At 59.0% G+C, this 20,629-nt stretch overlaps 1 protein-coding gene across 1 annotated transcript in view; it reads right to left on the bottom strand.

Moving 5' to 3' along the window:
• The window catches only part of CSPG4 (chondroitin sulfate proteoglycan 4), a 35,292-nt gene that overhangs the window by 4,695 nt on the left and 9,968 nt on the right, over nt 1–20,629 (bottom strand). Inside the window, exons 2-8 of the mRNA XM_010977853.3 lie at nt 11,739–11,902; nt 6,588–10,115; nt 4,956–5,438; nt 4,448–4,624; nt 2,677–2,875; nt 2,464–2,598; nt 2,185–2,351 (exon numbers count right to left, since the gene is read on the bottom strand). Coding sequence (XP_010976155.2) covers nt 2,185–2,351; nt 2,464–2,598; nt 2,677–2,875; nt 4,448–4,624; nt 4,956–5,438; nt 6,588–10,115; nt 11,739–11,902 — 4,853 coding nt within the window. The remainder of the gene's footprint in view (nt 1–2,184; nt 2,352–2,463; nt 2,599–2,676; nt 2,876–4,447; nt 4,625–4,955; nt 5,439–6,587; nt 10,116–11,738; nt 11,903–20,629) is intronic.

Below are 20,629 nucleotides of genomic sequence, written 5' to 3'. Positions count from 1 at the left end.
CCTCTACAGTTTCTTGTAACACTGAAGTCAGAGTGACTCTTTAAAAATGTAAGTCAGGTCATGTCACTCTTGCTCAGACCTTGCCACTATTTGACCTCAGAGACCCTGTGTGACCCTGTTACCCATGACCTCACCTCCTCCCACTCCTCCCATGGCAAGTCCACGCCAGCCACACCCGCCGTCCTCCAGGGTCTCTGTGTTAAACACCAAGGGATATTCTTCACTCCCACCAAGAAACCCGTTCCCTCCCCCTTCGAATCCCAGTGTGTCCTCTTGGCTTATCTTTTGTTTTCCCCTTTCAGGAGACACAGGGAACTATTTTCCTTCTCTCAGAAAAACAGGACTTGCGCAAGAGTGAGATGGAAACCGACTGGGGTCACACTGTGCAGGAGAGTCTAGGAGCACCAGGGCGGTGGGGAACTGGGGAGCCCTGCCCGGTCAGAGGGCAAGCAGGGCCCAGTCAGAAGGGTCGCTGCTCAGCTGATGGTCCTGAGAGGGAACACAGGCGTTTTAAGAAACTGGAAATCAGGCTTTGTGTGTGTGTGTGCGTGTGTGTGTGCGTGTGCGTGTGTGAAATCCCCAAAAGGTTCTATCTTGACCACTAATTTTAAAATATTAAATGCATGTGCAGGCCAGATAAAACACATCTGTGGGCCAGATGTGGCCCGCAAGGGCTGTGAGCTGTAACCTCTGGTCCAGGCTGACGGGTGGGCAAGAAGGAAATGGAGAACCCTGGGAGTGGGGGTGGGGGCGTCTGGTTGGGGATGAGCTAAGTCACAGGTGAGGTGTGGAGGGCTCCCGGAGCTCTGGGGACCAGCAGTGCCCTTTGGTGAAAGAAAACTTGGACTCACAGTCTGAAGGCATAGTCCTGGTTTCGCTCAGCTATGGGCTCTGAATAAAGTCACTTGACCTCTGCTAGTCTCAGTTTCCTTATCTGTAAAATGGGGGCAGCTGACCCCTGCCCCACCTAGCTCAGTATAGTGGGACAGTGGCTGCTGTCAGACACCGCCCAGTCCTGCCCTGCCCTCTTTGCCAAGGGGGGGAGGATGTGCCTGCCACGCAGCCTCCTCCCAACTTCCCTGGGTGGCACTGCCAGCCTGGCCCCCTGGTGGCCATTCAGTCTAGCCCTGCAGATTGCTGGTGCGAGGAAGCACTGCAGGGTGGGGGAGGGAGTGGCGGCCTTGTCCTGATCCCTCCCCCTTCCTGGGCATCCAATGACAAAGGCTCCCAAGGATTCAGGGTGCACAGCTGTTGCAGCCACCGGCCGGCAGAAGATTTCATTGCGGGAGGGCAGAAAGAGGGCCATAGCAGAAGCCAGGAGAGCAGAGAACCCAGGCCTGGGGTTGCTGATGTGAGAGACCTGAGAACTCTTTCCACCCTCGTTAAAGTTACTTCCTTCCCTGCCTGCAAGCCCCGCCCTGCTCTGCCTTCGGGGAGAACCAAGGCTGCCCTGGTACGCTGGGTACCTCCCACACTTAGAAGGGACCGTAATTTAAGTGATGGCTGCTGGCCCCACTGACAGAGGCCCTGTGATTCCAGCAGCCTAGCGGTCTGCCTCTTCTCATGGCTGAAAGTTTTAGTTTTCACTGGTGGCCTCTGGTGTGCTCTGGGACAGCTGTGTCCTGAAGCTGCTGTGATGGATGGATGGATGGATGGATGGCGGCTTCACTCCCCGCTTGTCCTACTCAGTTGCTTCTGTCCACTCATCTGCTTTCAGGGCCCACTCTGCTCTTTGCTGGCTCTTGACCTGAGCCCCAGCCTCACACCTTTGTCCACAAGCCCAACAGCTGCCTTCATCCCAAACTCCATTCCCCTGAACCAAGCAATGCCCCTCACCAGCCACTGAGGTGTCTCATGTCCCCCACGCAGGAGAACTTTCTCAGTCCCTAGGGTCCAACTTCAGCTCCTGGAAGCCAAGCCCCAGACCCTGATCCCTGCTCTGGGCCCATACAGCCCTGACGGCTGGCATCCTTCCTCCCCCGGGAACACTAAACCCCATTTGCCCTACTAGCCTGGTGGCTCCTGGAGGTGGGGCACGCAGGGCCTGGACCACGGGGGATCCAGGGAGTGTCTGCAGCCAACGATCCTGAAGTTGTACCCGTGTCCACGTGTGTGTCCAGGGGCAGAGCAGGCCACATAAGGCCGGGTGGAGTCTAAGTGGTGGCTGTAGAGAGGGGTCCTTACCTCTGCCTGAGTGAAGTTCACCAGGGCCTCCCCGGTGCTGCCTCGCTGGGTGTGGAGCAGCCGGCCAAGCTGGGGGCCCCGAACCACATGGTAGAGCAGGTGGTGGGGGTCGGTGCCTGCACTGGAACTGGCTCTCAGGCTCTGGCTGCTGAGTGGCTGGGTGGAGCCTGCGAGAGGCAAGAGGGGACTGTCAGCCTCTGACCAGGAGCCAGGGCACAGCCTGTGACCTCTGGAGAGGCAGCATGACCCTGGTGTGCCACCCACGCTTGGCACACTCACCTGGGCAGATGGTCAGCGTCCGGCTGCCCTCCAGTGAGAGGAGCAGCTGCTTCTGGGCCATCACCCGGAAGAAGTGTCCAGGGGATGTGTGCTCGCCATCAGACAGGCTGAAGCGGAAGCCTCCGTCCAGGGCTCCTAGGACAGGGGTGGAGGTGGGTCTCGCTGGCCCATGCTGGCGCCATCCGCAGGGCATCCCCACCTCTCAGCACCCACCTCTGTGTGAGAACAGCACGAGCCCGCTGTCTAGCTGGGCCTGGGTGAAGCTGTAGACCTCGGTGCCAGGCGCCGTCCGCAGCACTACCCGTCCGTTGCTGGGCTGCTCGAGGGTGTAGACCAGGTCCTCGGGTCCTGAGTCGCTGTCTGTGGCCCTAATGGCCTCCGCAGGGATGGGCACAGTGGCCCCCTCCCACATCTGGGGATACAAGCCTGTGAAGGTTCTGCCCCCATCAAGCTCACCCACCTCGTTCCTCCCAGGCACTGGGGCCCATGCCACTCTGGGCTCCTCTGCACAAAGGGCCCTCTACCCCATTCACTTTCCCCTGTTAGCCCAGGGCCCCCACACCCAGGCTCCCTGCTCTCCACCTGCCCTAATCTCGCTTGTCCCTGAAGGCCAGCTCAGGTACCCCTACCCCAGGTAGCCCCCCACTCTCACCCCTCAGAGACCCCCAACCCTGGCTCACAGCACTGTTTAATGTGGCTCACTGGGAGGGCAGGGGTCTCCCTTCTGACCCTCCATGGTGAGTCTGCGCAGGGGCTGGCACACTGCAGGAATGGTGGTTTTTGTTCTCCAAGACACTTAGAAATGGTGAGGGAAGGGGCGTGGGGCTTGGTAAGCTGGAGGGGCTGATGCTTAGCGCCAAGGCGGCTCTGCGATGGGAGCCCAGGTGTTTCCAGTGTCGTCACGAGCCCTTGTTTACTGCGCTTATAAGCAGAAGGGTAAAGGCTTCCTGGGTGTAGGCGGCCCCTCCCCATGCTCAGAGTGAAGGGGAGCCCCCTCAAGCCTCCCACCTGCCGGCAGGGCAGGATCCTGTTCCCACTGTCCTGTTACATGTTCAGCTGGGTCAGCAATTTATAAGCAATATTGGGGAGGGGCTCCCATAACTGGAAAACAGCCCTCTGGGATTCCCTCCCCTCGCCCAGGGTTGACCTCAGCCAGAGCTCTGGAAGAAGGGCCACAAAGTACAGACAACAGGCTTTAGCGCAGGGCTCCTGGCACAAACGTGGTGGACAGCACCACCTGGTGGTTGAGCTGCCACACAGCACCATCTGACTGTGGTCCCAGGGCAGCCCATAGCCTGCACCTGACCCTCTGCTGGCCTCTCCACCACAGTGCTTCTTCCCACAGGCACATCCTATACCTCCAAAGATTTCCAGTGCCCCATGTCACAGCGAGTCAGCCCTCTTTTGAAGCCTTCCATGGCTCCTGCTGACCTGGAGTCCACACCCTAGGAATCAGCATTCTAGGCCCCACTCCTTTGCTATCCTGTTGTATGGCTTTGGTCAAATCAAGTCCTTTCCATCCCACCAGTAACTACTTTTGTGACCCTGGAGAAGTTCTACCACGTGTTTGGGCCTCAACTTCCACCTCTGCTGGATGGGGAGCCAGGCTGCGCCCTCTGCTTGCTGGGGGTGAAACTGGGGAGCAGCTGAAGTTCACTCTTAAGGGCTTGAAAGAACTTTCTTCAGGAGTTCTGGTCACATGTCACAGAAAAAGCTTCCTGCTGAGGTTGAGTCCAGGGAACAGCAGGGCCAAGCATGTCCATTCACAAGGCTGTTTACTGCACTTGTAAGTGTCCAATGATAAAGCCTCACACCTGTGTTCCATTTTCACTGCAATAACTCTTGCCTCTTCCCAACAACCTAGTGAGGCATGTGGCGGTGTCCCCACTGTACAGAGGAGGAAACTGAGGCTCAGAGAGGGGGAGCTGTATGCGAGACCTCTCTCTGGGAGAGGAGGTAGGAGATGGTCCTAGAATGCTCTTACCTGCAGGCCTGTGTTTGTGGTAAGGACAGGAGGTTGGTCGTTGACAGGCAGGATGGTGATGGAGAAGGTCACGGGATAGCTCTGGCGGTCCATCTCTGAGGCGTTGGCTACTAGAACGAAGCTGTCTGCCAGCGTCTCACTCCCGTCGTGCACATAGTGGATCAACTGCTGTTCCACCTGCGGGCAGAACCAGGGCTGGAGGTCAGACGCACAGTGGGTGTCAGGCCCAGCACCCCCCATGCCCTGCCTTTGGGTGCGGGAGGAGACTGACTCCTTCAGAGCTTCAGTTTCTGCAGGTGGAAATGAGGACAATTATTTCTCCCAGAGTGAAGGAATGAAGGAGGGGAGGAGCTGGGGATAATAATTACTCTCTGCCAGTGAGGAAGGATGAGATAAGGTACATAAAGCAGAGGTGCTCTGTAAATGCGGGCCGCCTGCCTCCTCTGTATGTCTCGCCAGACTCTGCCCCTAGAGCTGCGCTGCACCTGGGCTTCCCTGACAGCCGTACCTCTCTCCAGGAGAAGGTGCTGAGGGTCCTGTCTTGAGGTCCTTCTTCTCTCCGCAGGGCCCCATGCCGGGGTGGCTCCAGCACTAACAGGTTGAGGCCTGGCAGTGTGGGGAAGTAGGGCCCGGTGATGCGGAGCAGTGGAGGGGCCAGGGTGCGGGTGCCGCCCTCAGGGACGCTGAAGTTCTCTGCCTTAAGTGGGATGGTGGTGGGCAGCACCTCCAGCTCCATGCGGATTCCCTCAAGGGGAGCACCCAGGCCCGAGGACACATCCAGGGAGAAGGCATCACTCCAGGCCTCAGGGCGGGAGTGCAGGTACAGGACCCTGCCTGCATCCACTGCCTCTTGGGAGAAGCTGTGCACAGGGTCCAGGCTCGGCGGCTTGGCGGCCGTGGCGCCGTGGGACAGCATCACCAGGTAGCCAGCGCTTGGTGGGGTCTTCACTGAGAACACAATATCCGCTGGTGGCACTGCCTCTTGGGCTGCCTGGTTAACAGAGAGGTCACAGAGAGAGGCCACTGAGGACTCTGAGAGATGTGCACAATCACACATCCTCAGATTCAGTAACATGGACATATAATCTTACCACATGCAGATGTGTGGACAGAGACACACACATATTTCCCACACGTATGTACGTATGTACACACACACACACACACACACACACACTCTCTGCCCCTGCCCTGCTATCGCTACCCTTTGCCACCAGAGGGCACCACACCCTCCTCTGCAACACAGACTCTTATACATTTCGGGTCCTTTGCAGCTTGCAGACCCTAGTCCAGTCCAAGGGCCTGAAGGGAGGATGCTCCCTCATCTGATGGTCCCAGCAGAAAAGGCTACACACCATCCCCGAACTCACATTCCTGATTCTGTCCCTGGAATACTGTCCCCCTGTTCCCTGCTGTTAAACCCCAGACTCTACAAAGCCTGGTTCAAATGCTGCCTTTTTCAGTGGCAAAGACTTCCTGATACCAGACATGTATGGTCACAGTCAGCCCAAAAGTCCAGACAGCCAGCACCACAAGAGGTTCAGAAATTGAGAGTGTAGGAGAATAAGGCCCAGAGAGGGCAAGTGACTGGCGTGAGGTCACACAGCAAGGCAGTGGGCCTGCTGGATGGGCCATGGTTGCTCTGTGAGGTTCCTGGGTGGTCAGTAGTTCTCTCCAGACCCTGAGGCCTGGTCTGAAGTCTGGGTAAAAGCTGAGGACACAGGAGCTGTGGAGGCAGCCAAGCCTGTCTCCAAGGCTTATAGTCCGCAAAATCTGTACCCATGAAAACCCTCCAGAGAACTTACTGTTATTACAATGCAGATTCTCAGGCTCCATATCAGAGATCCTGTAGTCTGGGTGGGGCCCAGGAATCGGAATGGTTGGCCACAGCATGTACACATGTGCACATGACACGTAGAGGCACACACAAATCACAGGCAGCCGTATGGACAATAAATTCCACAGAAAACCTCAGGCACACAACAGGTACATGTACAGGCGTGCACCCAAGGCACATACACACACCTGCTCAGGAGCCACAGGCACATCCCAAAGCACACAAACGCACCCAGCATGAAGGCCTCATGGCAGGGCCTCCTGTACCTGGCCCGTACCCCTGCTCATGCCCCCAGCCTCTTACCTCTAGCTGGTCTCTTCTGATCTCAGCTGCTTCCCCCTGGAAGACATATATCTTCTTGTGCTGGACCAGGTGCAGTGGGGCCAGTGGCCCCTCGAGGGCAATGGTCACCTGGAGGGTGGCATCCGTGTGCACAGGCCCTGCCTCCACAGAGAAGGCCAGGGTGTCACGGGGGCTGAGGCTGCCGTTGTGGCTGTAGAGAATGGCCCCATCCAGCAGGTCCTGCTGGGAGAAGGCTGTGGCTGGCTGGCCGGCCCGAAGCAGCTGCCCCCAGCGTGGGCCGGCAGTGACACGGTAGTGAACCTCATCCCCACTGCGGATATCTAGGTTGGTGTCCAGGTGGAGCACAGCTGTGTCGATGGTGCCCTGGCCGCCTTGAGGGACCACGAGGCTGGAGCCATTGGCCACATGGAGGTAGGGCTCCGAGGCCTGCACTTCGAGCAGCGCGGTGGCCTGGTGCTGCCCGTCAGACACCTGTAGCTGGATCCAGCCACGGTCGGCCCCCGAGTGCACGAACAAGACTCGCCTCTTCCTGAGGTCCTCCTGGGTGAAGCGATAGATGGGCCTCGTGGGCTCATCCACAGCCACGATACTGCCGAAGAGGAGGTCCTTGCGGGTCAGCACCAGCTGAGCATCAGCAAAGCCGGAGTCGGCATCGCTAAAGGCCACGTCGTCTGTAGTCAGCAGCCGCTGCCCACCCCGGGCCACGTGGAAGACGCGGCTGACAGTCTGCACAGGGGCGCGGTTGTTCACGGGCTGGATGGCCACGCGGAAGACTCCACGTACCTCCTCCCCGGCCAGGCCCCCGCTGCCCTCGCCCTGGCGGGCAGCCACAAACGGGATGTCATCTTCTGTGGTCTCGGAGCCGTCGTGCTGGTAGACCAGCCGGCCATGCAGCAGGTCCTCGTTGGTGAAGGATGTCACCATGGCGGTCTTGTCCTGCGCCCCATGCCATGCCAACCTGCCATGGCGGGGCCGCTCCATGACCTCATAGAGGTAGCTGGCACTGTTGAGACTCTTGACGAAGAGGTGGTCAGCAGAGATGACGCCCTCGCCGCCCTCAGGCACCGACAGGAGGACGTTGGTGAGGACAGGGGCGTCGGGATCACCGCTGATGTGGATGGGGAAGGTGTAGAGCGGGGAGAAGTGTGGCGGGGCCGTGACGCGGAATCGGAAGATGTCCTCCACTGCCTCTGAGGCTCGTGCTGTGGCCCCGTAGGTCACTCGGCCGGCCTGCAGGTCATCCTGGGTGAAGCCCTGACCGTCTGACAGTCGTGTGCCCTGGAGCCGAAGATTACCCTTCCTGGGGGCCTGCACTACCTCATAGTGGAAGGTGGTGGGGTTCGGGCCTACGTCCTCCGTGGCAGCTTCCAGGTGGGCTGTGGTGAGGGCCTCCTGCCGGGTGTTCTGGGTGTGCAGAGGCTCCAGCCGCAGCAGCCACACTGTGGCTCTCTGGACAGTCACTGGGAAGGACAGGTTGCTCAAGGTCTCCTGGCCCACCTGCACCTCCAGGGCTACATTCTCCACGGTGTCCTCGGCGCGGTGCTGCGGGTCGGTGCTCAGGTACCTCACGCGGCCCTGCTCCACGTCCCGTTGATGGAACACCTGTGTGGCCCGCCACTCGGCACCCTCCGCTCCACCTGCCCCCTGTTTCTGCAGCTCCCCAAATTGCAGGGCCCCAGTGACTCGGAACAGCACGCTCACATCCTGCCCCACGGCATTCGTCTCCACTGACAGGTTGGCGGGCAGCACGGGTGCGGTGGAGCCCTGGGCCAGGTGCAGGCCTGTGTTGTGGCGGACCTGAATGGCTGGCCGGATGGCCACCACCTTCAGCGTGGCAGGGGGGCTGGCTTGGAGCCCATCGCTGACCCGGAACATCAGGTCCTGGGCAGGCCCACTACGGTGGATGTAGACTAGGTTGCCTGCCTCCAGCTCCCGGCAGGAGAACTCGGTGGCTGGCTCCCCAGGCTGGTCTCGGCGCTCCACGGGGAGGCTAGTGGGGACACCAAGGAGCTGGAAGGTGAGGCCCTCGCAGGCAGAGTCTGGATCATAGGCCTGGAAGACCTCGGGCCCCAGTGGCTTCTGAGTGTGTTCCAGGATCACCATGAGGCTGCTGTGTGGGAAGATGATGCGGGGTGGGTCGTTGACAGGGTTTATTTGAATGGGCAGGATGTAAGTCTGGCCCCTCCGAAGGCAGGAGGGCATGGGCCCCCGAGCTGTCACTGACACCTCCAGCACTAGCCGGTCGGAGGTGTCCTCAGAGCCATCGTGGACGAAGCGGGCCTTGCGGTTCACCACGTCCAGGAGGGTGAACATTTTCCGCACTTGGGCGCCCGGGATGTCCAGCTCCAGCTCGCCATGCCGGGCGCCACGGGTCACGCTGAACAATACTTGGGATTTGCGCAGCTCGGCCTCGCTCAGGTCCAGTGTGGGCTGCATATGCCGCCACTCCAGCCAGGCCGTGCCGCCCTCGGCCACCACCAGCGGGCTGATGGTCAGCAGTTGGGTGAAATTGGCAAAGACAGGGGGCAGCCCCGGCTCAGGCACGCAGGGCTCAGGCAGCTGCATGGCTGGCCAAGCCTCAGGAGCCAGGGTGGAGAGAGCTTCGTATGGGCCATAGGCGTCCTCCTCATACTCGTCCTCCTCAAGTCGGCAGCCGGCCGCCATGTTGCGAGTCAGCAAGGCTTCCCGGAGCCCCAGCCTCTGGCCATTGACGCTGAGATCCTCCAAGCAGCCCAGCAGGGAGATGTTGACAGCCAGGCCCAGGCGGTGTTCCTGGAGATGGCGAGAGGCCTCTGCATCCAGCCCTCCGAGGAGGAGACTGCCACGTGGCTCCAGGTGGCTGAGGACCCCACGGTTGGAAGTGCGTGTTGGGTACTGGTCCACGGAGATTTCCAGTCGGTGAGCATCCATGTGGACACTGACCTCGTGGGGCTGCCCATCAGCCACAGGCACACTGTTGTGGAGCAGTATTGTGCCCTGGCCCTTCTCGACCACAGCCCGCAGGTGGCCCTCAAATATGTCCACGTAGATGAAGTCCCCATGCCGGCCCCCTGCCTGGAAGGCCAGGGGCGCCTGCTGGCTCCGTGTGGTGAGTGTAAACTCCAGGGTGCCTTCATCCTGAGTGCCCCAGGCAGGGAAGGCAGCCAGCGACTGGGGCCCAGAGAAGCCCAGGGCCACATCGTCACCAGCAGAAAATTCCTCAGCACAGCCCTCAGGCACATCCGGGGTCAGTGGCCGGAGAAGGCTGCGACCATTGAGGACGGCTGTGTAGAGGCAACCCCGGAGGGGTCGGCTGGCACCCCTCAGGTAGGGCAGGCCAAGGCTCCCAGTGCCCCCCAGGGAGAGTCCATAGGGGACCTCCAGGCTGGCTCCCTGGACTGGGGCTGAGGCGTTCAGGAGCCCATCAACTGACAGCAAAGCCCAGCTGTCTGACACAGTCAGCCCCACAGTGTGGGGGACGGAGTTGCTCAGCAGTGTCTCTGCCGGGGTCTGCAGCCTCACCTCCTCCTTGCCCAGGATCAGTCTGACCTGAGGAGAGACGGGGGTGTGGGGGATGGGGGAAGCACACTGAATCCATCACTTGTGTGGTAAAAGCATAGGTGCCCCTACACTTGGGGTCCCCAGAGCAGACGGCCAAGGGCAAGGGCTTCTTATGCCACCCTTCTCTCTCTCCTGCCCTTATTTCCTCATTCCCCAAATACTCACCAAAGTGATCTCTGTGCCAGGCCCAGATGGGCTCGGGGGACCCCGATGTGAATCAGATGTGGTCCTTGCCCACAAAGAACTGTCATAAAGCAAGACAGATTTCCTAGAAATTCAACCTAAATTTTTATTCTTTCCTTCTTTCTTTGGATGAGATGTGCCAGAAAAAATCACCTTGGAAGATGAAAGATTCCACTCCTGGAATAAGGGGCACCTGGAAATCTCTGGATGAGTCCCCCCAAGTAGAGTAAAAGACACTGGGGTCACTGAGGCAGCCAGGCTCACTGTGCAGGGATAGGGAGCCAATCAGATGCTCTGTGTTTTGAAGGGTGAGTAAGGAAAACCTCCCTGGCTTGGAGTGAGGGGCGATCCTTGGGGACAGAAGAGGGACGTGGTCTGTCTCCATGACGTTGACACCAGAACCAGCTCTGGTGCAGGGCTCCCACAACCAGGTGGTAAATGGGTGGTGGCAGAGTATGGAAACTGAAAAAGCAGAACACTAAGAACTTATGGCCTTGGGACTTCAGGTATGGAGCACCTTTCTAGGGGTGTGGCATCAATGTACCTGGCAGAGAGGAAGACCTGGCCTCAGTGCCAGGCCAGGCCAGGTGTCAACAGTGACACCTTGTGGCAGTGAAAAGCAATGGCAGCAGCAGATGGACTGATGGATGACCAGGGCATAGTGCTCTCCCTACAGGGTGTGGAAGCAGACAGCTCCCCCAAATTTGGACTAAGACCTCAGGTTCTCAGACTCATCATGGTTAGAGGGAAGCCTCAAGAGAGAGCCAGAAGTCTCTTTGCTAATGATGCCTATGGTGACTTGAAGGATGAAACAGAAAAATGAGGAAGCTGTGGCAGTGCTTGCTGTTCCATCATCAACAGACAATGGTGATACAGGGCGATTGGTGCTGTGCCAGAGGGATGCACAGGGGTGCCGGAGCCTGAGAGAGGGGCCCAGCCGAAGAGAGGAAAGGATGTCCATGCTGAGACTTCAAGGAGAGGCTGGAGTTAGGCAGGTGCGGGGAATGAGTGAGGCATGCCCAGGCAGAGGGAGCCTTTGCTCCTTGGGGGACTCAGGCCAACAAGCTGCTACCCCCAACCCCAAAGATAGCTGGGAACATGGCCCCAGAGAGAAGCAGGGTTGGGCCAGACCCTAGCCATGGCCCCAGTCAATCTATAGGGCATGGCAGCAAGAGACACCAAGATGGCATGGAACTGAAAGCAGTCAGTGTGGTCAGAACACAAAAGGCCAGCTAGGGGTCATGGTGAGAAACGTGGCTAGAGAACAGGAGGGCCAAGCCAGTTCACAGGGAGTCACACCTTCTGGGACACTACTGTCCATCTCACACTGGGGACCTTGAGACCCCAAGGTCAAAGTGACTTGCAAAAGGTCACACAGATGGTTGGCTCAAAGCTAGAGAAGGAGACGAGCAGGGAGAAGCCACTGACCTGCAGGCGTCCAGAGTAGAGCTGCAGGAGGAGGTGGTCAGCCGGGCCTGCTGCGAGGAGGAGCAGGGCTTCGGGCTGGGACGTGGAAAACTCCAGCTGTAGGTCTATGTCGGTCAGAGCCGTGGCCACAGGCACCTCCAGGTGGTTCTCTCCGAAGAAAGAGGCTGTGTGACAGAGGGAGCTGTGGTCAAGGCTCAGCGCCTGGCCGGGAGGAGGGGAGGCGCTGCAGGGCGGCTGGGTGGGCTGCAGGGAGGGCGCCTCTGGCTGGCGCGCCCTCTCAGTTCGCCCATGTGGCACTGTCCTGTGACCTTAGCTGATCCCAGCACCTGCTTGGTCCCGGCACCAGAAGGCACGGCCTTGCTTTGTGTCCAGCCCAGACCCTGGCTCTGAAGGAGCACAGACCCAACACTTTCGACAGTTCTTAGGTTCCTCCTCAGAGGCTTCTGGGACCAGAGGCCCTGCCCGCTCTGGCTCTCTTCTCCTGGGGCCCAGAGGAATTTCCACCCTGGGTCTGGCCCCTCCCAGGCTCAAAGGGAAACTGTCACTGGCCTGATCACCTGGCCCAATTGTCACAGTCCCCAGGAACAATCCCCAGTTCTAGGAGATCACATCTACCCAAACAGAGCCTATTCCTTCTCCTAAGCACCTATGTGGTTTTGGCACCTGGGCAACGCTTTCCATGCCATGCCCTGCAGATTGGCTGGGGCCATGGCTGGGGTCTGGCCCATCCCTGCTTCTCTCTGGGGCCATGTTCCCAGCTGTCTTTGGAGGTGGGGGTGGCAGCTTGTTGGCCTGAGTCCCCCAAGGAGAAAAGGCTCTGAGGCCAGATGGAGACCATGTGCAGTGCCAGACCCAAAATGGGCCAAAACTTCCTCCATCACCCTGTATTGCTTCCTGCTGTGAAACTATAAATGGTCCCTGGGGAGCGGTCAGATCCGGCCCCATCATTTCCACCATGGCGAGGAAGCCAGGGATGACTACAGCTGAGTTCTCCAAGCCTAGGTCTGAGGCTGAAGACAAGGCCTGGGAGGCGCTGAGGGCCTGACGGACAGTCCAGAAGGCCCCTCAAGGCAGGAGGTCATATTTAGGGCTCCCTCAGGTTAGTGGTCACTGTGTAGGGCCCCTTTTGTCCCAGACTGGGAAACTTCCTCTTTTTAAGTTGTCACCCCCTCCAGGCAATTTCCACAGATTAGCCTCCCGTGACCTCCAACCTGCTGCCATAATTTCTGGTTCATTCCTTTTGTGAAGATTAATGCCAAATATAATTTTGACTCTGCCCCCTTGATGTCCAGGGCTGAGGTTGGGGGGAGACAGGAATAGGTTAAAAAGATGATTGATCCCTTTTGGGCTTCTCTTAAATCCTGTGTGAATGAGTAAAGACCCATAGGGATGATCTGGCACCAGCCACACGCAGCCTGAGCCAGCTGACATGCACCTGAGGAAGGAGCCACTGCAGGAGTCCTAGACTTGGCAGCCAACACGGCCTGGAGGGATAGAGGGGTGTCCGAGAAAGACGATGGTCTTCCCCTCGGGCTGAGCTGAAACCCCTTCTACTTTTCTCCTCCTGCCAGCCCTTGCAGGCAACACCAGAACCTTGTCTGGGAAGCTTAAGGATTCAAAGGAGAATTGCAAAGCCACTCAGGGGGGAACACAGCCCAGGAGGCCCAGCACACCTCAGTCCCAGTGAGGCACAGACCAGGGAATGCAGGGGTGCCTTATCTGCAAGGATATTGATTCTTAAGGACAAAACTCAGCACACTAAACCGAGGGCAGCCACAGCGCAGAGGGTGGGGGCAGGTGGCCCCTGCAGGATAGAGCCACCACCGTGGCAGACAGGAGCTCAGAGCAGCTGGCAAGAACTGAATGCTACATTTTGAGGCGTTTACAAGCCAGGTGATGTTGCCCAGCGAGAATACTTGTACCATGGAAAGAGGCAAACACTACAAGCCAGGGCTCCCACTCTCCCAGAGAGCTTGTTGCTAAATACGTACCTGCCTACCACGTGTGGGATGGGGGGGCCCCCTCTGCCTCCCCTGTGTGGGGCTGAGCCCCCCCATCCACAGTCTATTTTGCTAAAGGTGGATGTCGACCTACCAGGGCAAAGTCGGGCTCAGGACTGGGCAGGGCCTGAAGTAGCTGGCTGGCTCTAACCACTGAACCACCTGCCTCCAGCGCCCTCCCAGCAGAGGAGAGTAGCAGCCTGTTTGGCCTGGATCTCCAGGCCAGAGTGGGATGGCGGCAGGAAGCAGAGGTACTTTCCAGAGAGCTAGGGGCTGAATGGGCCCATTGAGGGGCTGGGCCCTGCTGTTTCCTGTGGGGCCAGGCGGGAAAGGGCTCACACAAGCTGCCTTGTGCTGCTTGGAGCACACAGGCCGGCCAGGCAGCCCCCTCGCCCCGACAGAGGCCTCGGAGGCCTTGCTGGCCCAGATTTTGGAAACTCTGACAACGCCACTGCCCCCACCTCCTGGTCCCCTTCTTCTGCCTCTTACTGTCTCTGATGGGCTGCAGCTGTAAGAACCTAGAATCCCTGTCCCGGGAGGGCAGTTAGAGAGGGTCTTCGAGTGGAGAGGGGATACAGGATAAAGAAATAATGAGCTAGGAGTCAATCCCAGAGGAATTCCTGGCGGAGGTGAAGATGGTATAGATAAGCAGAGAGGGAGGGAAATGGGCACTCTCAGAGGGGAGTAAGGCCAAGGGATTGGCAGGGATATACAGATTCTGGAAATGCTGAAGACAGAGAAATAGAAAAGTAGCATGGGTCATGCCAGGCTCAGCAGCCTGACAGGGGTGCCAGGGTGGTGATGGGGAGGATAGGGGGCATCAGTGCTGCCTAGAGACCTGTCCTTGAATCTCCTGGGTCAAGAAGACCCATGATTCATCAGAATACCAGTTCAGGCCTGCACCAGCTATGGGGGCTGCCCCCTGGGCCAGGAGAAGGGGCCTGATTCAGGCCTCAGCATCACCACTCTGTAAAATGGGCACTCTTTCCCACTCTTCCCTCCTCCTGTCTGTGAGGATTAGTCCTAGAGTTCCCTTTCTGGTCTGGGGGCTGCTCTCAAGTGTGAGTGTGCAGAGGGTCAATGTTGTGTGCTGCTTGGGGGGGTGCAGGAGGCCCCATGGGGCCTGGGGGACAAGTAGGGGGGCAGGAAGAGTGGCACAGGTATGGGTTTCTCTGCCTGGAGGAAGGTAAACAGGTGAGTGTCCAGGGCTGCGTAGATGTGTATTTGCACACGTGTGCAAGTGTGTGGGTGGTTGCTGGGAGTGTATTTTGGGTTTGCGTAAGGCTGTGTGTTTGTGCGTGTGCGTGCGTGTGGCCCGGGAGCTGCCAGGACAGAGCACTGATTGTGCCCAGGCCTGTCCTGCCCCTCGGTGCTGCCCGCCCTGACTTGGGTGCGCCTGGCTCCGTGAAAGGGGCAGTGTGTTCCTGGAGGGTTGCCGCCCCTCCCACCCGGCACCCATCCATCCGAGAGGTTTGCTGAAGGTGGAGAATCCCACAGCTTCCCACCCTTCCGGCCCACAAACAGGGCGCTGCTGTCTGGGCCCAGGGTGGGGCGCCTCCATCCCTCTTCCTGAGATGAGGGCTGGGGGCACAGGAGAGTCTGTGTCCTTCCCCACCAAGCCCCTTCGCACACAGGGAGATGAAGTCTAGGCTAAGGTCTCCCGACAAGCCACCCTCTAGCAGGGCACGGGTTTGTGTGGCACCCCCTGGCTCCCCGCGGCACTCCTAGGATGTTTATGGATGGGGACCCGATCCCTGTCCCTGGGGGACCCCGAACATGAGGCTAACTTCCATCACGATGCTCAGTCCTCTGCGTGTCGGCAGGATTTTGGCCTCTCAGTCTCTCTCAGGCTCCCCTCCCTCTCCCAGGCTGGTTAGGGGCAGGGTCTCAAGCACAGGCGCCTTTTCCAGTCTGAGACCCTGATCATTCTGGGTTCTCAGAACCCCTGGGGCTGGCCAGACGGTCTCTCTCCATCTCTGTCCCACGTCTCCCTTGTCTCTGCCTCTGCTTTCCCTCCTCTCTCCCTATCTTTGTCTTTGGCCCCCTCTTCCCTCTGTCCCATCCAGGCTGTAACTGGGAGCACCACCCTTGCCCCAGGACACTCCAGAGCGCCAGGCCTGCCTCTCCAGCCCTGGGACCTCCACTCCTTGGTAAGGGGTTCCATAATATCAGAGTTCTCTGTGGCCCTTGCCTGCAGTAGGGTGCTTGGCTTCCACTTACCAGACAGACAAACTGAGGCTCCAGAGGAGAAGCGATCTGACAGAGAGAAGCAGAAAGCCTGTAGCTCTCAGTCTTGCCGCTTGTTCGAGCCCTGCCCCTGGGCACCCCAACCCCCCGAAATCAATCTCTGTGTACCCCGCTCCCACCACATTCCTGGTCCCCTGGGGGGAGCCAGGCAGCCCTACAGCCGGATGCGTCACCGTCACGGGCAGCGGCAGCATTCCTGGGTGTCTGCTGCCGCCTGACTTTATAAGGGAGAAAGTCTGGGAGCCCAGAGCTGCTGGGCAGGATGGCCAGTGGGGAGTGCCTGGCCCGATAGTCAAGGATGGGTGGTGGGAGACATGGACATTTGGATGTGGGGGAGGTTCACCCAGTGGTACCAAGACGGAGCAGGAGGTGAGAGATGGATGGGAAGGGAAGTGGGAACCCATATTCATTCATTCGTTCGTTCATTCATTCATTCATTCATTCATTCACAAATACAATAATACAGCAATGGTGATGAAAAGGAGAACTAACCTGGGAGACACAGAAAGTCTGAAAAAGATAAATGACACTGAGATCAAAACTGAGAATGAGGAATAAAGACCCCCTCCTCCACAAAGACTGAACTCAGGGATCCAGATGGAGGCCTGAGGAGGGAGATGGAGGAGGAAAAACCAAGAGAGACAGAGAAGGCAGGATGTTGGCAGTGGGCCTGCTGCTGTGGACTGGAGGAGGAGGCTGAGGAGGGGGCACCCTGCCAGCCAGCTGGGGAGGGAGAGGGTCCTGCTCTGGGGCAAAGCTGGGCTTCTCCACCATAGCCTCTTGGGGTTTGGAGCCAGGGGTGACAGGTCCTGGTTCCAGATCCAGATCCTGGGTAGGCAGCAGTGAGGCTGGGAGAGCCCCCCAGAGGGAGTCTGAGGGGGGGCTGTGGGGTGGGGTGTTCTAGGAGAGCCAAGGCTGGGATGAAGGGCTCTCTGTCTCCCCTCCTGGGTGTGTGTGCGGGTGGGCCCACCTGGGGGCTGAATGCTGGCCCTGTGTGAGAGCAGGGATGGGCCCGGGGCCTCTAGACCCAGGCCTGGTCCCCTTCTCTCATGCCTCGAAGGGACTCGCTTTTTCTCTACCAGAGCTCTGCCCACAAGCCAGGGGACCTCTGAGGAGGCTGGGGTGGGGTGGAAAACGCCCTCTGATTTAGAACCAGAGCTTCAGCCCCCAGGATTGCCGGTGGGGCTGGTGCTCCCTACACTGCTCCCCCCCCCCCATTTCAAAGCTGGGGAAGCAAACACGCAGATAGGAGAACTCAGCCCCACAGACCCCCGCATGGCTTCAGTGGGCTGCACGTGGCGTGAGTGTGACTGCAAGCAGGTGAGCGCTGTGCATCGTGGCAGGTCGAGGTGAGTGCGGGCAGGTGAGGATCTGGGGATGTCTTGCTCTGGGTACTGGACCATGACTCCCTGGCTCCCCGGCAAGGGGAAGCCATCACTGCGTCTACTCAGGTGTTGCCCCTCCCTCAGCATGTCCCAAAGCACCGCCAAGGCTCACCCTCCCAAACTGAGCCTGTTACTGCTGAAGGTAACAAGGGGGAAAGTTACAGGGACGACTCCAGGTCAGACCAAAGGGACAACATAACCCGCCGTGGTGGTGACACCAGGGTCACGGAGCCTGGGCTGGATGGCTCACAGCCTGCCAGGGCTGGCTGCCTGGGAGATGCTCACCCACGTGCAGGCCCACGGTGCCCACTGCTCTGGCTCCCTACCCCCATTCCAGACTGAGGAATAACCAGAGCATCCCAGTGGCCTGCCAACCACCTGCTACTCTCCTGCCCCGCAAGACACGGCCACAGGAACAACGGCAGGTTAGTTCAAAGTCATGTGGACTTTAAAAAGTAGTCTTTCCTCTTGGGAGACAACAGCCATCTGAGCAGAGAGCAGGAATGTCAGGCCCTGCCTGACCTTGCTGGGGTCACGATGGCTCCACCCCTCCTCGCTCCAAGAACTCTTTTTATATTTATTTATTATTTTTTTGGTGGGGGAGGTGGTTAGGTTTGCTTACGTATTCACTTTTAGAGGAGGTGCTGGAGATTGAACCCAGGACCCTGTGTGAGCTAAGCATGTGCTCCACCTCCTGAGCTATACCCTCCCTCCCGACCTTTGACAAGAACTCTTAAGTCATGAGACTCGCTCTCGGGGTATTGACCTCTTTGGTTGCCTTTCTGGTTTCTTGCAAGGCCAAGGAGGCCAGGGCAGGACAACAGTGTCCTCAGCTATTGGCTGAGCCCTGACCCTGGTCATCGGCCTCAGCTACTGGTCCTCTAACCTCAGCCCCATGCTGAGGGGCTTACACTAGGAAATGTTTCCAATTCAGGGACCCCCTCTGGAAGGTGAGTACCCTGGTGGGGTGGGAGACGCTGAGCTTGGGCCACAGGGGCAGGGCTGGTGACCTGGGCTCCCAGCCACGTGTTCCAACCCTAGGGTCACGTGGGGCACAGAGGAAGCGGGAGGGAAAATGAAAGGTTTCGCTGGAAGCAGCAGCCCAGAGTCAACCCAGGCTGGAGGGCTGGGGCGGGGACGAGGCGGGGCCCACAATGGAGCCTCTGTAGAGGCCCGGCTGCTCCCCAGGGTGGGGCTGCTGCGGCATGGAGCAGTTCCGAGAGGCTTTTCCTTGCCTTATAATTTTCCTCCTTATAGGGGAGACGGGTGGATTTCTACGCCTTTTTCACATCCCCTTCCCCTCTGGGCTTTCTGGGCCCCAGAAACATGGTGGGATCCTCATGTCAGTGGGCCCAGGCCAAGGTTGGGGTTCTGGCAGGGAAGAAACAGAGGGAAGGACCCTCGCCTGGCACTGGGCCTGCAGTCCCCCACCCCGCAGGGTCCTTGTGAGGTAGCTCCCATTACAGGTGAGGAAACTGAGGCTCAAAGACAGCAGTGGCCTGTGTTACGGCCTCGAGATGAGCAGGGGCAGTGCTGGGACTCAAGCTCCTGTGGGTGCGGCTCCAGAGCTGGGTGCTATGGCCTCAGGGCTGTGTGCACACAGAACTGGGGGCATGGGGGGTTTGGGTGCTGCCTGTGAATCAGAAGCGGAGCATCTGCCGCTGGCCCCAGCGGGAGGAGGGTGTGAGAGCTGGCTTCCTGCCTGGGGAAGACACACTCTTCCCCTTCCTGTCCTAGGGGGCTCCCTCTCTCAGGGTCAGGGGTGGAGGGGGCAGGGAGTGAGGAAGGGAAGGGAGAGCATCTGCTTTCCATGGGTGGTTTGGCAGCCGGCCTCTCCCAGTGTGGCTGGAAGGGGTCTGATTTGGGGCTGGCCGGACTGGGGAGGGACCTTCTTCAAGGCTGCATGAAGAGGGCACATTCCAGAAACCAGTGATAAGTGCCACTCATGCCCACTGGAGTCTTGGAGGTCAGAGCAAAGAGTGGAAAGGCGGGGGTGTGGGCTCTGGCCAGGGAGAGAAGCCTGCCCTCAGGGGACTGACGGGCTAGCCCCTCTCTCGGGCAGAATCCAGAGCTAGGACGCCTACTACTCATCTTGGGCCTGCCCTCTGCTCTGGGATGAGAACTGCTAAGGGCAGGGCTTCCCCCAGCCTGGCAGGCTGGCTTTGGAGATGATGAGTGTGTGAGCTGGGATGGGGGATAGTGGAAGCGATGACTGTGGGTTTGGACAGAGGCCTGGACCAATTTGGCCCAGATTGTGCTCAACAGGCTGTGTGCCCTGGAGAAGCCACTGCCATCTGAGCCTCAGTTCCCCCATCCGAAATATAGGAAAGAGGAGTGAGATGACCCCACAGACAGAAGCCCCACGTCCAGGAGACTGGAGAAGCAGAGGTTTGGGTCAGGGATCACACCCGGCCCCTGGCCAGCCCAGCCCAGCGGGAAGTGGCTGGTGAGAGGTGTGGTCACTCCAGCAGTTACAGCAGAGCCACCTCTGGCCTGAGGGGCCATGGTATTGGCTACACTGGGGGTTCCTGAGGACAGGACCCAGGGCCTGTATCCCCTGGCCAGCACATCTGCCATCCAGGAGGCCCAGACACACGTACCAACGGAGGAAGCATCAGTACCTAAGGAATGCAAGGATCGGATGGAGGTGGCATTTGGCCTGTAGGACGGATGCCAGCGGGAGTGTGTGGCCTTGAAACGTGGACCAGGAAACCTAATGTCCCTGCTATTGGCCTCTGTGGTTCCACCAGAGATCCCCAGACTAAGACCCCCACCCTCCCACTGCTGGGCAGGCCTGACTCCCCCTGGAATAGCTCCTTGCATGGCACCCCCACCTGCCAACTCTGCAGACCCCTTCAGCCTGTCAGCACCACCCCTGCCACACTCTCTCCAGCCCATCTCTTCTCTTCTGGCCTCAGGCACTGCTTCTTTGCTATGGTGTCCACATCTCTGTCTCTAGCACCAACTCTCCAGGGCTCTGGGCCCACCTGCCGATGCCCTCTAGACACCTACACCAGGAACACCTATAGGAACCCCCAAATCAACCCTGCCTGTTCAAGCCAGACTTAGTATCATCTCTCCTCCAAACTGCTCACCACCCAGTGAAGGCCCCACCACCTCCCATTGCTGAGCAGGAATCTGAAAGTCACTTTGACCCTCTCCCTCCTCCTGTGTTCCATCCATTTAGTCCCTAAATTGCCCTTCAAGTTTGTCTCCCACTCCTGTTCCTCTGTGCCATCCCAAAAGATAGATGGCCACC

Source organism: Camelus dromedarius, chromosome 29 (assembly GCF_036321535.1).
Source record: "Camelus dromedarius isolate mCamDro1 chromosome 29, mCamDro1.pat, whole genome shotgun sequence".
Classification (NCBI taxonomy): domain Eukaryota; kingdom Metazoa; phylum Chordata; class Mammalia; order Artiodactyla; family Camelidae; genus Camelus; species Camelus dromedarius.
Note: the sequence above shows the minus strand (reverse complement) of the source record. Positions and strands in the feature narration are given on the sequence as shown.